Genomic DNA, 15760 nt, shown 5'->3' on the forward strand with positions numbered 1-15760 from the left:
TAAAGTCCTATCCATATATACACCTATTTTTATGACATATTTTCATCCTATTTCCTCACTCAAACTCTCTCCACCATTGCCATAATTATTACTGTAATGTCCACATCATGTCCTTCTTTTTGATATGTACCATAATTCACTAAACCTTGCATTCCGTGAAACATCTTTGTACGTGTGTATCTTGTTGCTTCTGTGGAATCATTTCCTTAGACTTCATTTCTAGGGTCCACACCTTGTCTTAAAGGGTGTAAACATTTTCTGATATTCTTCGTACTCATTTCTCTCCCAAAAGGTGGTATCAATTTACTGTGCCATGAAGAATGCTTTCTTTGTTGTTGTTTTTGGATTACCATCTAAATACTGTTGGAGAGGGGAGGGTCTGGAGAAGAATGAGGGAAAAAAGACCTGTTGGCAATGACTGGAAATGCGATGGGTTTTCTTTGTCTTCTCAGCACAACCAGCTCCACAGCCAGTAGCTGCGACACGGAGTTCACTAAGGAAGACGAACAGAGGCTGAAGGATTATATCCAGCAGCTTAGGAATGACAGGGCCGCGGTCAAGCTGACCATGCTGGAGCTGGAAAGCATCCACATCGATCCCCTCAGCTACGACGTCAAGCCCCGGGGAGACAGCCAGCGGCTGGACCTCGAAAACGCGGTGCTGATGCAGGAGCTGATGGCCATGAAGGTATCTACACGGGGGGGCTCTTCTTCTCAGACCCGGGTCCCGTTCACTCCGCTGTCACCAGGAGGAAGTACGAAAAGCCCTCTCGGAAGTGGCCAGCCCATCCGTGGTCAGCCGCCTCTCCCCTGGAGGACAGGCAGGGCCTCATGTGTAGGCAGGGATGGTTTCAGTATGTCTGGGGGTCACTTGAGCCGGATGTGGTCCCTTGAACCGGATGTGGTCCTGGAGAGGTGAGCTGAGCACTGGAGAAACCTCAGGGGGTCCCAGGCCAGAACGGAACACCTCGTCTCCAAGAGGAGCCAGGAGAGACCTCTGCAGGGGTGGGGAGCAGCCTCTGTCCGCGTGAAAAGAGCCCTGGTCTCCAGAACGCTTGCAAGTGCTTTCCGGGTTGATGCGGATGTTAAGGTGAGGCGGGGAGAACGGGGCGAGGCCAGTTGCGGCCTTTGGACAAGAGCCCTGGTTTCCTGACCCCCTTGTCCCTTTGGTGTTGTGTGGAGCGTCGATAACCATCATCCCTGTCACCCTCCGGGGTGGCTTGCTCAGCACACCCCTGCCCTCGGTGGCTGCTCGAGCTGAGTCTGGGTGAAGCCTGGGAGAACTTTGGGCCGTGGCAGCGGATTCAGGTCAGATACTGGCCTCACCCTCTCAGCTCAGACCCTCACTTGACTCCCACTAGGGAATCCTCATGCGACGTTGGCTGATTTCCCCTCTCACTGCCCACGAGCCGGGCATTGTGTCCGTAACCGCGGTGCCTTTTCCCCTCTCTGTGGGCCTTTGCACCCTGTGGCATGAACTGTGAAGCTGCCCTTCCGTTACTTCTTCCAAACATCATGTTTCCTTTGGCCAAAGACTCCGGATTTCTTTTATATTCAGGCCAATATGTTGTGCGATAAATTCAGTGTTATTTTGGCCAGGAAAGATATTTTTGGTGAAATAAAAGCTCTAATATTCCCTTTGCTACTTGCAAATAAAGTGTGTACACATCAGAGAAATTTTCCAAAAAAAATAGGAATTATAAAAAGCTGGAAGAGAATCCATAATATCATGACGCAGGGGCAGCCGTTGGGCTCCCTCACTAGGAGTTTTTTGAAGAAAAACATCAGTCACCTCCCTTCCCTGTATGTCCCTAATAGTGTGTTCAAGGCTGTGTGCTTGCCCACACCAAGTCCACTGCTGCAGATTTTGTCGGATTTCACCATTTTGTTCTAGGCTACAACTGCTGAGAGACTCAAGTTTTCTGGGTTTTTTCACTTCTTGTACTTGGTCTTTAGTAAACAGCTTTTGATTTCTAGATGATTGACTTGGTTCCTTCTCAGACCCACTCTTCTTTTTTGAATATCCCATCCTTTCATTGTGACTCCTCTTCCTTTTTCTCTTTAATTGCTTTAAATATTTATTTTCTGTCTTTTTCCTTGTTAATTCTGGTTCTTTAAATGCCGATTCTACCTCACCGTGACTCACTTCCGTTTTCTCTTTGTGTGTGTGCGTTGGGAGGAGAGTGTGGGTGCCAGCTCACCCTTGGTGGAGGTTGTGTCTTCCGTGGGGTCCCGCGGGTCCTGGGTGGGGATGTGCCTGTAAATGGTTGTGTCCTTAGATCTGTTGGGACCTGTGGGTTTCAGAGGTTTAGGGCTAGTTTTTGTTGTATTCTTGGCTGAGGATTCCTGCAGCATATCTGCACATGCCTCATGCCTACATGATTCCTCAGAAGAGGCTTTTTTTTCTGTTCCCCCCCAAAGCCTGAGTGATGACACGTTTCCTCGCCACAGGAAGGAAGTCTTCTCGTCTCCTCTTGAGGTGGCACTTGGAGAGTCCTGGCTCCTGTAGGGGGGGGTCTCAGTCCTGGCTGTCTGCCCTGCCCTTGCATAGGCGCTGAAAGCCCAGGGCCTGGGGCCTCCCTACCTGCCTGACGCCTCAGGTGGCCAGCACTGTGGCCACCTCGCCTTTCCTCTTGGGTGGAGTGCCTGCGTTGTTTCTGGCACCCATGGATTCATCTTTTCTTCTTTCAAGCTTGTGTTTGTGTGGTTGTTCTGGGTATGACGGTCCACATTAGCTCAGGAAGCAGTGCTGTCAGATCCTTCAGAATCCGGCTTCTGATGGCAAAAGATGAGAAGGTTCAGGGTATGGAAACACCTTTCATCCTGGTTCTATGTCGTTGTCAGGAAGGGTTTGGCATCTTCTTTCCAGTGGTCGCTTGGCTCGGCACATTGCCTTCTCCATGGCTCACGCCCCCAGCCCTGAGTATGACTAGCCGTGGTGGGTACCCTCTAGGTGTTTCCCCATGTTGGAGGTGAGAACATCTACTCCCCGGGTCTGGCTTACCCAGGAGAGCACAGCAGGCCTGTGGCTTGTCACCTCAGAGGAGGGTCACTTCGGGGGTGACCTTGGTGAATCCCTCTCAAGGCAGTGCCTCAGTGTTATGAAGGAAGATGATGGAGATAGCTGGGGAGACTGACCGGGTGGTCATGGGGTGGTGGACTTGCCCTCCAGCAGAGGTGAGGGACAAGAGTCATACGTGGGCTCACCTTGAAAGCGGGGCAGGGGAGGGGGAGTATAGCTTAGTGGTTACCTGGGCTCTGAGCCAGACGTCCTGGGTTCAAACTCGGGCTCCACAGTTTACCCAGTAATTGTGGGCTGAGCTGGTGGATTTCCCTCTGCGTGCCTCAGTTTCCCCTCCATGAATGGAAATACTCATAATACCTACCTCAGGTTGGGAGGATTAAGTGAGTTACTTAGTGTAAACATTTAAGACAGTGTTACATGCTCAATAAATGCTGGTGATTACCGCTGTTACCTGGCTCTGGTCCCAGCACAGCACGGCCCCATTTGGGAGTCACTTCTTTCTCTCCATAGCAAACTCTAATTTGACTTCTTTAAGATACTTTAAGAAGTTACCTGATGAGTAGTCACCTGGGAAGGGCTCTGTTTCGATTCGTTTCATTTGGGGCCTAAAGTAGAGAAGAGCTGGGGGAAGTATCATTGCTCTGCACGCTTCCCAGCTGCCTGGCACAGCTCAGGGCCCCAGACTGCCATCAGGGGTGATGAAATATGTGGATTGGTGCTATGGAAAATGGAAAAGGAAATGGGAATTGGAAGGGACCTAGTCAGACCCAGCCTTATATGAAGGACCCTTTTACAACCTCTTTGATGAAGGTTAGCGTCTGCCTGCCAGCAAACTGGTTTCTATCATGGCTGATGTGACCACTGGGGATGTGGGCGTGGGGTATTCTAGTGGTTAGAAAGGTTTTCCTTTTAGCGAGCCAAGATATGCTTGCCTGTAACTTCTACCCATTGATCTCAGTTCTGGTGCAGAGTGACAAGCGCATGGCTTGGTGCACGCATCAGTCCTTTAAGATGTGCGGAGACAGCCATCTACTCTCCTCGGGGTCATGTCCTCCCCAGCTGCCCAGTGATACCTCCCTCCGGGCTGTGGGTGGTAGCTGCAGACCCCCTTCCCCCGCCCAGCCCTGCTCTCACCCCGTGGGCGCGCCCCGTGTGCTCTGTGCTCCGCAGGAGGAGATGGCGGAGTTGAAGGCCCAGCTCTACCTCCTGGAGAAGGAGAAGAAGGCCCTGGAGCTGAAGCTGAGCACGCGGGAGGCCCAGGAGCAGGCCTACCTGGTGCACATCGAGCACCTGAAGTCCGAGGTGGAGGAGCAAAAGGAGCAGCGCACGCGGTCCCTCAGCTCCACCAGCAGCGGCGGCGGCGGCAAGGACAAGGCCGGCAAGGTAGGGGCACAGGGACCCTGGGGCGCGGGCCCCACCGCCTGCCCCGGTCCCGCCAGCCAGCGCTCCTCACCACCCTGCTGCCTCAGCTTCCTTACTTGCATAGGAACCGAAAGCCATTCTAGAAATTCGGAAGAAGGTGACATTTTGCGTGCAAAGAAACCAAATCCACATTTTTAAAAAATCTCACTTTTACATACAGTTAAAATTACATACAATTCAACTGTTACATCCAGTTGAAGCATTTTCACAGATCACAGTCTTATCCAGGGAGCGATCTGTGCAGTGGTCCAGGGGTCTGATATTGGTTCCACCTCTTCCTTCTATCCCGCGTCACACACTGACCATCGTTTGTTGACCACTCTGTACCCGATCATTGCACGTATCATCTCCCTTAAGTCTCAGGACTCTCAGGAAAGAAGAGTTATCCCCATTTACATGAGCATAATGAGGTTTAAAAGAACTGAAGGGGTCTCACAGCTAGTAAATGGCAGAATCAGGATTTAACCCCAGTTTGGCTGACGGCCACTCCTCCTCTCGTCTGTTTCCTCCTCGACTTCCAAGAGGTGGGAGGCCGGAAGCATCATGAGGCAGAGAAGGAGGAAGGCGAGCCCTGCATTACCCAGAGGATATCACAGAGAGTGGGCTATCGATGATATCATCTTGCAAACTCACACTTTCATTAGCCCACAAGTCTTTTTTCCTAGAATCCAAGCTCATTCCATCATCCTCTATCTCAGAATGATTCCAAACACTACACTGGAGAAAAAAATAGTCCAGACTTTAAAGAAAGATATCCCTCGTCCCAGGGTGCTGGAATTCTGTGCGTCAGATTTTCTGTTCCTAACAAATGCCAGCTTCTCCTGACCCCACTTTGTCTCAGGCCCAGGACTTGTGGGCCTTATGCTGACTTGCTGGTCTAATGAGTGGCCCCTCATGGCCCAGATGCAGTGATGTCTTCACGAGAGTAATGTACCTGCGAAGAAAGCACCTTGATGATATTGTGTGGCAGTGAAGAAACAGCTAAACAGCTAAGAACTGATGCATGCTCCACAGAGGCCACAGCTACCCTTCACCCTTCGCCCGCCTCTCACCTACAAGGGCACCAAGGGGGTCCATAGCCATGGTACCCAGCTGGGCCACTTTCCTGAGGCCCCAGCTGCTTCTCAGTCATCCGTTCATGTGATGGATGTGATTTGGTCCAGGCAAGATGCTGGAGGCTATTCCAAGATTTTAGATTGCCCTGGAATGGGCAAATAGATGATCACAACGCAGGGACACAATGTTCTGGGTGCAAGGATCAACGCCCGGTGCAAGGGGAGGCCACAGGCCAGACCCACAATCCAGATTTGGAGATTCGGGACAGGTTTCCTGAACTGAGAGCCAGTGGAGAGTGGGTGCTAGCCTGAGGAAGAGGGCCAGGGCAGACCAGGAAGTCCACCCTAGGCCAATGGAATGGCAAGGGCAAAGCCTGGAGGGAGGAGGAGTCGATACACTGGCTGGGGAGGCCAGCCGGCTGTGCCGTCCTGAGGATGGGGAGGAATCGCTGAGGGGTTTTTGCAGGGGGTGAGGTGACACAGTCTGAGCTTTGGAAAGGTCACCATGCGGGTGCACCCTGAAACCATGTGCCGGGTGCTTGGGGAGTTTGATCGTGGTGAGCAGCAGCCCCTGCAGGGCTGTTTCACACAGGAGGACGTGGGGCTCTGTTCTGTGCCAACAGCTTCAGAATCTGTGCTCAGCCTTTTGAGTTTGTTAGCAGTCACTTTGGGACAGAGCCTGAGAGACAGAGCCCCAGCGTTTGTGTGTGCGCCCTTAGGGAGTGGTGCAAACGGACTAGTCAGGCTCTTGCCAGAGGCCCAGGGACTGAGCATCCCCCTGGTTCCTAGTATTTATTTCGACTGGGGGAAGTTCTGTGTTTCGTGCAGTGGCTTCAAAGAACAGAAATCTCTTTGATGGAAAAGGCCAGATGATTTATTTTTATTTTTATTTTCTTACATTAGGGTAAGGAGCTTTATAAGAGTGCTCTGTGTTCAGGTAATGAAATTAGAGGAAGCTGATTCTTTTGTCTTTCAAAAGTTATATCCAGGGCTTCCCTGGTGGCGCAGTGGTTAAGAATCCACCTGCCAACGCAGGGGACACGGATTCGAGCCCTGGTCCGGGAAGATCCCACATGCCGCGGAGCAACTAGGCCCGTGAGCCACAGCTACTGAGCCTGCGCTCTAGAGCCCGCGAGCCACAACTACTGAGCGCACGTGCCGCAAATAGTGAAGCCCGCACGCCTAGAGCCCATGCTCTGCAACAAGAGAAGCCACTGCAATGAGAAGCCCGTGCACTGCAACGAAGAGTAGCCCCTGCTTGCCGCAACTAGAGAAAGCCTGCGTGCAGCAATGAAGACCCAACGCAGCCAAAAATAAAATAAATTTATTTTTTCAAAAATGTTAGATCCATTTGCTATATCAATAATACCTCCCTTCTGGGCTATTTATTTGGTCTTATTTGTTGGTAGATGAGGCAAGCAGTCTGGAGCAGAGGCTGGTATACTGTTAACATTTTAGGATTTTCAGGTCATGTGGACTCTGCTGCAACTACGGAACTTTGCCGTTGCGGAATGGTACTGTGAAGGCAGAGACCATACAGACACAAAGGCGCCTGGCTGTGTTCTAACACTTTATTTACGGACGCTGAAATTTGAATTTCATATGATTTCTATACATCACAAAATATTCCTTAGAATTTTTTTCCCACGATTTTAAAAACAAAAACAATTCTTGCCCTGTGGGCCTTTTATAAAAACAGGTGGCAGGCCATATTGGGGTCTAGAACATCCAGTCTCACTTCTGAGGCAGGGGGTGGTGTCATGCTTGGTTTAACACTTCCCTCCAGCCAACAAGCTGGGTCCCAGATCTTGACCAAGTGACATTAGGTTTTTTCACTTCTTGTCTGTGTGCAACAGAGATTACCAGACGTGTTCAGTGAAGGGCACTGGGGGAGACAAAGCTGTCCCTTGTCCTTAAGGAGTCTTATGAAATGTTAACCCCAAGGGGAGTCGCTGTATACACTAGAAGAGGGTGTTGGACTCTGGAGAGACTCCAGGGCTGGTGGATGGGGGCTCGGGTCTGCAGGTCACCAGGCAGAGAGGAGGAAGGGAAAGCAGAGCTGGAGGAGCACGGGGGTGGGGGGAGGTCAGGTGCAGCGGGCTCCTCCACAGGAGTCCCGTGTGGTGGCGTTTCTGTACCAGTGGGCTGAGGGGACCCAGCGCCCCCTGTCACCTGGATTTCTAGCGCCAGGTTCGTACTTCCTGGAAGCGCTCATTCCATCACGATACAGCCTCTTGTTTACATTCTGTCTCAGCCTAACAGATTACGGGCTTTTTATTCTCAAGCCTGGGCTGTACAGCCCTCTGTAAATGTCTGCTGAGCAAATTATCAGGTGAGCGCCGTCCCCGGAGGGGTGTGAGCATTGCTTTGTGAATCGTCCTAACTCCATTTAGGATTTAGGTATTCTGGCTCTTATGTTTCCTCCTCTGTAAAAGGGGAGGATTTGGTTTAGGTGGTGTCAAAGCTCCTGTCTGATGCTAAGGCACATCTCCTGTGTCTGTGTGCTTCTGTCGTCCTCCTCCTTTCCTGGGTCTTCGAGATGATTACACTGAACCCAGTAAAGCCCATAACTCTAGGGAAGATTGGTTCTCTCCCCAGGGGACACGGGATGGAGGGAGGAACGACCCAAGGATACTCACATGTGTTTCCCACTTTTATGAGCTACCAGGGGCTTAACCCAGTGGTGAAGGGCACTGACCTGGCATCAGTTGGCATCCTGGTTCCACCGTGTCCCGGATGGTGACCTGGGGCAGTGTAACTTCCCTGTGCCCTAGTTTTCTCCTTGGCAAAGAGGGGATAATGACAGTATCTGCCTCAGAGGATCGTCACGGTGATCAGATGAGAGAACATGTGTGTAGCGGGCTCAGCCCAGTGCGCGGCTCCCTGTGAGCGCTCAGAGCGCGGGGCAGCCGGCGGACGTCGAGGGGACGAGGGGCGGAGCTGCCGCCGCCGCTGCCCGTCACCTACCGCGTCTGCCTCCGGCCGCCCTCGGCTTGGCTCCAGACCTGACCCGGCTGTGTTTGCGTCCTCAGGAGTCTGCGGACGCTGCCTCGCCAGCTCTGTCTCTGGCTGAACTGAGGACGGCGTGCAGCGACAGCGAGCTGGCCGCGGAGTTCGCCAACGCCATCCGTCGGTAAGCGCCCTGCTCACAGCCCCGCCGGGCAGTTTATTCCCGGAGTGACGGCTGGGTGCCGGGTTTTCTCCGCGCTGACGTCCGCTCCTCGTGGAGCATTACAGGCTGCCTGGGAAGGAGGAGGCGCCCATACGGGCTTCTTTTGCCCAGACCTGGAGGCCAGAAAGGGGAATGACGGGGAGAATATATACAGTCATTTCACCTGCAGGTAGAAGAGGCCTTTTTCTGTACTTTCTTGTTGTGGCATTGGCTAGAACCTCAGGACTGTGTTAAATGGTGAGGAACAAATCAGGCATCTTTTCATATCACTGGGATGGAATATTGCAAGTAAATTTTGTTGGATCTTTAGGGAATTTTTAACAATTTCTTTGGCTGCTTTATACGTGTATCGTATTCCTCAAATATAAAGGTAATTAAGTTGACTGAAGGAAAAAAAGAAAAAAAACAGGCATCTTTATCTTGTTTCTAGCTGCAGTGAGAATGCATCCCTCCCCATCTTTGGCTCTTTCCAATCAGACGGCCTCATTGTTCATTCACTGCTGGATGTTTTTCCTCTATTGCGGCTGTTTCTTTCCCTCTATTCTTTCTCTCTGGATCTGTCTTCCATATTCCTAACTTTTCATACTCTCGCCACCCTTCTGCACTCTGTTCCAGAGGAGGGCTGTCCAGTCGAAAGGTAATGCAAACCACGCCTAATGTCCTAAACGTTCTAGGAACCACATTTAAAAAGTAAAAAGAAACAGGTACAGTCCACTTTAATAACGTATTTCATTTCACTCATTGTATCCAAAATATCATTTCAAAATATAAATCGATATTTTTAAAAGATATTAATGAGATATCTTATTTTCTTCTAAATTTTTTTTTTAACTAAATGTTCAAAATCTACTGTAAATCTAGTAAATTTACACTTACAGCACATCTCAGATTCAAACCAGTCAACATTTCCAGTACTCAGTAGCTCACGTGGCCATGGCTGCCCTATCGGATAGTGCAGTTCTGGGGAGGTTCTGCAGCTCTGTTTTCCAGCTCACTCATTTATTCCTTAGCTAGAGCCATCATGGTGTTTGGATGATGTGTTGAGTTTATCTTGGTGATGAAACCTATCATCTCTTGTGTCATGATATGATATCTTCTTGCGTCTCTCTGAGGATATTTATTATACTTATTCTAAAATGTTATTTTGTCTACTGTATTAACTTTCCTCACATGTGAGTTTTTCAGGTTGAGTTTTGTGACTTTCTTGGCTTTGGTTCACAAGCTTGCCTTCTGGGCTTTCTATTCCTTCCGGCTGACAACGGGTCTCTAGGCCGCATATCTGACCCAAGCGTCTGGTCCCCTCCGGTTCTAATGGCCAGCACCTCTCACTGAAGCACCTCTGAATCCCTTTCTTCCTTTTGTAGCAGCTTGCTTCTGTGTGCATTTTGAGTTGCGGTTTCCTTTTTCAAGAAGAATAAAAATCTGCCTTTCCTTTTTTATGATTCCTCATGGTTTCTGGCAGATGAAGAGCACTCCTTAGTTTCCATCGTGCTTGAGGATTTTTTAAAAAATACATTTGCCATCGTTTCTGGGGATTTGGGGTAGGAGGGGAAGCCTACAGTGTGCGCTCAGGCTGCTGTCTTGGTCCAGCCAGGGCTGTTTATCTTATAGTGTAGCCTCCGGCTGAGGGTGGATTGCAGGCTGCCACGTGGGGAACCTCACTACCCTCCTGATTTACTCACTGCCACTTTTTGTCTTTCCTTCCAAGTTGTAATAGCTCAGTTTTTACTTTGCCAGTGCCTCTGGCCATGTGGTTAAATGGTAATCGCTTTGCTTGAGGCAGGAAGAGAGAAGCTGCGTGGAAAATGCCCTCAGCTAATCCGAATGACGTGATTGCTCCAGAAATTCGGGATGCAAACCACCCCCTGCTTCCAACAGGGAGCCATTTGGATACTGTATCTGTAAGCTAAGCCCCTGCATTTTTCAAGTTCCCCGAACCTCAGAGGCCTTCGCTGGCACAAGCAGGATGCAGGTTCTGCTGACTAAACATAAAGAGATTTCATTTGTTCTGTCAGTCACAATGGATTTCCAATAGCCAGCCTTAAGTTGCTTAGCATGGATTTCTAATCAAGCCCCAGATATATGGAGCCAAGAAAGAACCCACAGGGCTACAGGAAAAAGGAAAATAACATAATTATACTGTAAATATAGCTTAGAAAGTGGAATCGTCATTTCATGAGGATATATAATCCAGACACCTAAGGGCTGAGGTTTGGGGATGTTTTTATTTTTAAAAATCAAGTGGAAACTGCCACCTTCTTTGAAGGTATTAAATCACCGCCACACTAGTGGTTAAGTCAGTTGAGGGAACCTTCCCAGAATTTTCAGACATATTCCTACCTTGGAAAAGGAACAAGCTTCCAAACACCGAAGCTGTGGACTGGGGGAACCAGACTGAGAAGAGCAGGTGTGGAGAGGGGGATGGAGCAGAGGCTAGGCATGGTCTTTTCTGGAGGAGAGCCCCTAGGAAGGTGCCTTGTGACATTCCAGTCACTGGTCCTAGGTTCCTGCCCTGTCCCAGCCTAGTCTCCCCAACACCTAGCCGGGCTGCAGCCTCGGTCGGGCCCCTGCCCTGCAACCCTGCTCTCTCCGTGTGTCTGCTCCCAACCTTCTTCTGTTTGGAACAAAACCAGGCCTCCGTGCAATCACACATTTACCGGCTACCTCCCATCTGGTCTGATTTCACTCCCTCCACTTCCATGGACGTTTATTGTGGTTTATTGGCTCCGGGGTTGCCATAAAACCCCATCTGGATGACCAGGTTTCCAGTCTTGCACGTGAGTTTTTTTTTAATCAGGGCACCTTGTCTTTGCTGTTGTCTGCGTAGGCTGCGTGCTACGAAACCCTTCTCCATCCCAGATCCCTCTCTTGCTCGTGGTGCTAGTAAAATGTAACTGAACAACCAAAGAAGTAAACTATACAAATGCAGTTAAGGAGAGGGAGTTTTGAGAAATGAGTTTTCTTCGTACTTAACGTGGTATTCGCGTAGCGTGCCTTCGGGCCCCGAGCACAGCTGAGAGGAGCAGACTTTCACCTTCGCCATGGCGGGGCAGGTGGTGCTCTCCATGTGACGCGGGAAGAGGCGGGGGCGGGGCCGGGCGGGGGGTGGAGACCGGCACTGCCAGGCCGAGCGCTTTCCCGAGGTCACAAGGTGAGGCAGCGGGGAAATCGCAGGCCCCGCCCCCCGCCTTTCTGCCGGCCCCCACCCCTACCCCGCGTGCTGGCAGAGGTTTGCTTACAGGTGAGTGTGAGCTGAGCCCGCCCGTGTGGGCTCACCTACACCTGGCCCCGGCGTAGTGTGCGTGGCCTGGGCAGACGGGAATCCCTGTGCTCCTGGCACACAGCCGCCCATCTGTCCACCGAAGGCTGAGGGCACGTGAAGGGCTGGTGGTGAGGGCGGACTTCCTCAGACGCACAGAGCCCAGGTCGTTGTGGTTAAAAGGTAAGGCTGCTGTGGCCCTCGGTGCTGAGGGACAGGGAGGAATCAGGAAAGGGCTGTGACGTGGTGAGCAGCGGCGTGTAGCATCGCCTCAGATGATTCCACACCCCTGTCCCCGAGCCCCAAGGCAGGGCAGGACCAGCTCCAGCTCCCACCCAGGCACCGCAGAGGTCGGCCGCCCTGTCCCTGCAGGAGGCTGTGCTCATTTAGTCACAGCCCCGCCAGGGGCTCTGCTGAGCGCTTCGGGGCACTGGCAGCTGCCACCTGTGTCTGCAAGTGCCAGATGGTTCTATAAAACGCTAAGTGAAGGCAATCAGCAAATCACAGCGGCCGCTCTGTCCAGGGGCAGGATGCGCCCGACTCATCAGCAGAGAAGGGGCACTTAGACTTCCTTTTCTCTCTCTGATGAGTTACAGGCGAGCCGCTGCTGCCGGGAGAGGGCTGTGTGTCAGATCCCTGTAAGGAGACATCGGGGGCAGGTGGGCCCCGTCTGGTTAGGGTGGTCACAAGAGACCAGATCTGGAGGACGTGGATGTGCCCCTGTGGGCAGTGGAGCTGGGCCATCCACGAAGACACACAGGCGGCGTCTCGGAGTTCAAAGAGACGGAGTGGGAACTCCCCGGTCAGCCCCGGCCCGTGGGCCTCCACCGCTGGGTGAATTACTCCTAACGGAAGGGACTCCAGATGACGCATGAACCCGCAGCGCTGACACAGAAGCCAAGCAAAGAACATGTTTCAAAGCAAGGAAGCGACCACTTCAGATTGCGGTGGGTTAAGAAGGGGAAAGGCAAGAAGTGAAGACAGCTGGTGGGAGAAGGTCCCTGTGCAGAGAGGGAACTCTCTCTAAGAAGGAGACCCCGGAGCGCATCTGTGTGCGCCTGAGGATGACCCCGTAAGAGGGGGCTCTGTCAGGATGACCCCATAAGAGGGGGCTCTGTCAGGATCACAGAGTAACTTTACAGGATGCAGATCTGATGGTACCCTCACACTAGTGTTCCTCTGCTGTGTAACAAAGTACCACAAGCTTTGCAGCTTAAACAATGCCCATTCATTAGCTCCCAGTTTCTGTGGGTCAGCAGGGCACAGCATGACTGGCTTCTCTGCTTAGGGTCTTACAAGGCTGCAGTCAAGGAGTCATCCAGGGCCCTGTTCTCATCTGGAGGCTCTTGGGAGGGATCTGCTTCAAAGCTCGTTCTGCCTGTTGGCAGAAGTCAGCTCCTGGTGGTTGTAGGGCTGACATCCCATTTTCTTGGGGCTCCTGGCCAGGGGTAACTCCTAGAGGCCTCTAGAACTCCTTCTGCACAGACTTCCTGGTCCTCGAAGCAGCAAACACCTCCCTCTCATGACATCCCTTCCCTGCTTCAAATCCCTTTCTAGGAAGAGCCCAGTCCTTTTTAAGGGCTCACCTAAGTCCGCCAGGTCTACCCAGAATCATCTTATCCTAAGATCAGCTCTTTGGGACTTTAATTACATCTGCAGAATTCCCTCACAGCAGCACCTGGATGACTGAATAACTGGAAGGTGTGTGTATCCTAAGGGGCCAAAATCTCGGAGGCCGTTTTAGAACTCTGCCTACCACACCTCATTACCTAAGACCTTCCAGTGACTCCGGCTGTCTGTGTCCAAGCTCCTTAGCAAGTGTGTGATCTGACCCCTGCCTGCTTCTCCACTCTCGCCTTATCCCATGCCCCCTCCCACCCTGAGCCACACCAGGCCGCCCGCCCTCCCTCTCTGTGCCTCTGGGGCTTCACTGCTGCTGCTACCTCTGACCTCACACCACCAAAGCCCACGTCCCAGGCACTCACAGCACTGTGCCTCTTCCCTGGCTATAAAATTTGTTTATTTTTTGGTTCTTGTGTGCCCTGATTTCGTTCTATCAGAGAACACATCATTGCTTTGTTTGTTACGCGCCTGCCTCTTCTTCCCCTGCTTCACCCTCCGCTGCCTGCAGGAGAGTCCCTTGGGGGGGGCAGGGGTCATGACTTACCCAGCTGTATGACTCTGGTGACTTTGTTCCTTCTAAATGATCCCTCAGTGATCTCAGCCGCATTTCTTTCTACCCACTGGACATCTGCCCCGAATATCAGGCTAAAGCCTTAAAACACACCCATGTCTAAAGCAGAAATTATAATCCTGTTTCCTTCTGCCCTTTGAAATTGACCTCTTTTTCAGAATTCCTATTTATATTTAAAAAAGTAAAAAAAAAAAAAAGTAAATTCTTCTAGTGATCCAGGATTACAATTTTGAAGTCTCCTATCTCTGTCTCGCATCAGCAGATTGTATTGTTTTTTTCCATTAAAATCCCGTCCATCCCATGCCATTTGCATTGCCTTCTCCTGAGTTTAGCCCTCAGTCCCTCAGAACTCAGTAGCATCCCGATGGGTCATTCTGCCATTAGTCTCACCTTGTGTTCTGCCACCAAAAATACCTTAAAACACTCTTCTGATCATGCTGCTCTGCAGATACACCTTCAGTGGCTTGGCCTGCAAGATCATCTGTAGGTCCCTAACTTAACTTCCTAGCCCATATTTCAAATGTTTCTCTACGTGTAACCTGCGGTCCAGATTCATCTGGGCAGTTCATCTTTCCGAGAGCATGCCCTTTGCTTTATCCCCCCACCCTGCCCCATCTCTCTCAACCTGGGGACCCCTCCTCTTCACCCCCTCCCGTAGGACACTCATCTTCCGGAAGCTTCCTGTGTCACCTCTTCTCTGCGCCCCTCATGGTACAGACCACTCATCGTCCATCGGTGCCCGCAGAGCATGTGGTTGTCAGAGGGCCTTAGAACAAACCACAGCAAGCCTCCTTGAGTTCAGATCCATGTCCGAGTTCCAAAAATATCTGCCCAGCTCTAGAAATCTTCCGGATTTGTAGGAAAAAACAACTGGCCATGAAAGGAAAGAAGATGGCACTGATTGACCCCTATTTCAGCAGCTATGGATTAATACTGTTTTTGAGCCGTACACATAGTGGATTGAAATAAGAGGGAACTGTTTGGAGTCCTTTAAAGAGGGAGACCCCACTGAGCAAACAAGCAGCAGAATCTTCACCATTTTATTAGTAGGACCATTATTTTTAAAGGTGCTGTTTTATTAAACTTGCACTTGCTGATTCTTCCTATGTGGCTGATTTATAAGAGCAGTCGGGCAATGGAAGTTGTGCTCAGAATTCCATAAATGCACAGGGGTCTGCAGGACGTTAATGGAATACAAAGTGCACCTGTGAGTTCATTATCATGTCAATAAATGGCTGAGCTCCAGAGCCGGCCTCAGAGGGCACAGGGAAAGACCAATGTTCTTCCTGGGGGTTGAGGTGGGCGTTGCTTGGATAACTGAGATTTCTTCGTATTTCTATCATTCCCTCCATGTTCCAAAAGCTCAGAGAAAAGGCCTTCCCCTGGATCGCATAAAGGCAGAGTGATGGAGAACATCCAAAGCACGCTGTAGCATGGGCAAGGCAGCAGCGTGCAGATGTTCAAGAAACGTGGTCATAGGGAGGTCTGGGCCATCATCTTGTGGCTACTCCTGGCAAACTCACCCCAACACAACACCTGCAGAACATCATTATCTGGGACACCCCCTCCTTAGTTCCACAGGCCTGGGCTCTTCACCAGAGAGCTGTCTGCTCGTTACGAGTCGGCATACTTCA

General features: G+C 51.1%; 1 protein-coding gene across 3 annotated transcripts in view; it reads left to right on the forward strand.

The window, feature by feature from the left end:
- The window catches only part of MCC (MCC regulator of WNT signaling pathway), a gene marked incomplete at its 5' end in the record, with an annotated part of 423545 nt that overhangs the window by 395554 nt on the left and 12231 nt on the right, over positions 1–15760 (forward strand). For all 3 annotated transcript variants that reach the window (XM_082375453.1, XM_082375455.1, XM_082375454.1), the window contains 3 exons: positions 453–687; positions 4195–4407; positions 8534–8634. In XM_082375453.1, the coding sequence (XP_082231579.1) occupies positions 453–687; positions 4195–4407; positions 8534–8634 (549 nt within the window). The remainder of the gene's footprint in view (positions 1–452; positions 688–4194; positions 4408–8533; positions 8635–15760) is intronic.

This window comes from Balaenoptera borealis (assembly GCF_965194805.1).
Source record: "Balaenoptera borealis genome assembly, chromosome: 2".
NCBI classification, from domain to species: Eukaryota; Metazoa; Chordata; class Mammalia; order Artiodactyla; family Balaenopteridae; genus Balaenoptera; species Balaenoptera borealis.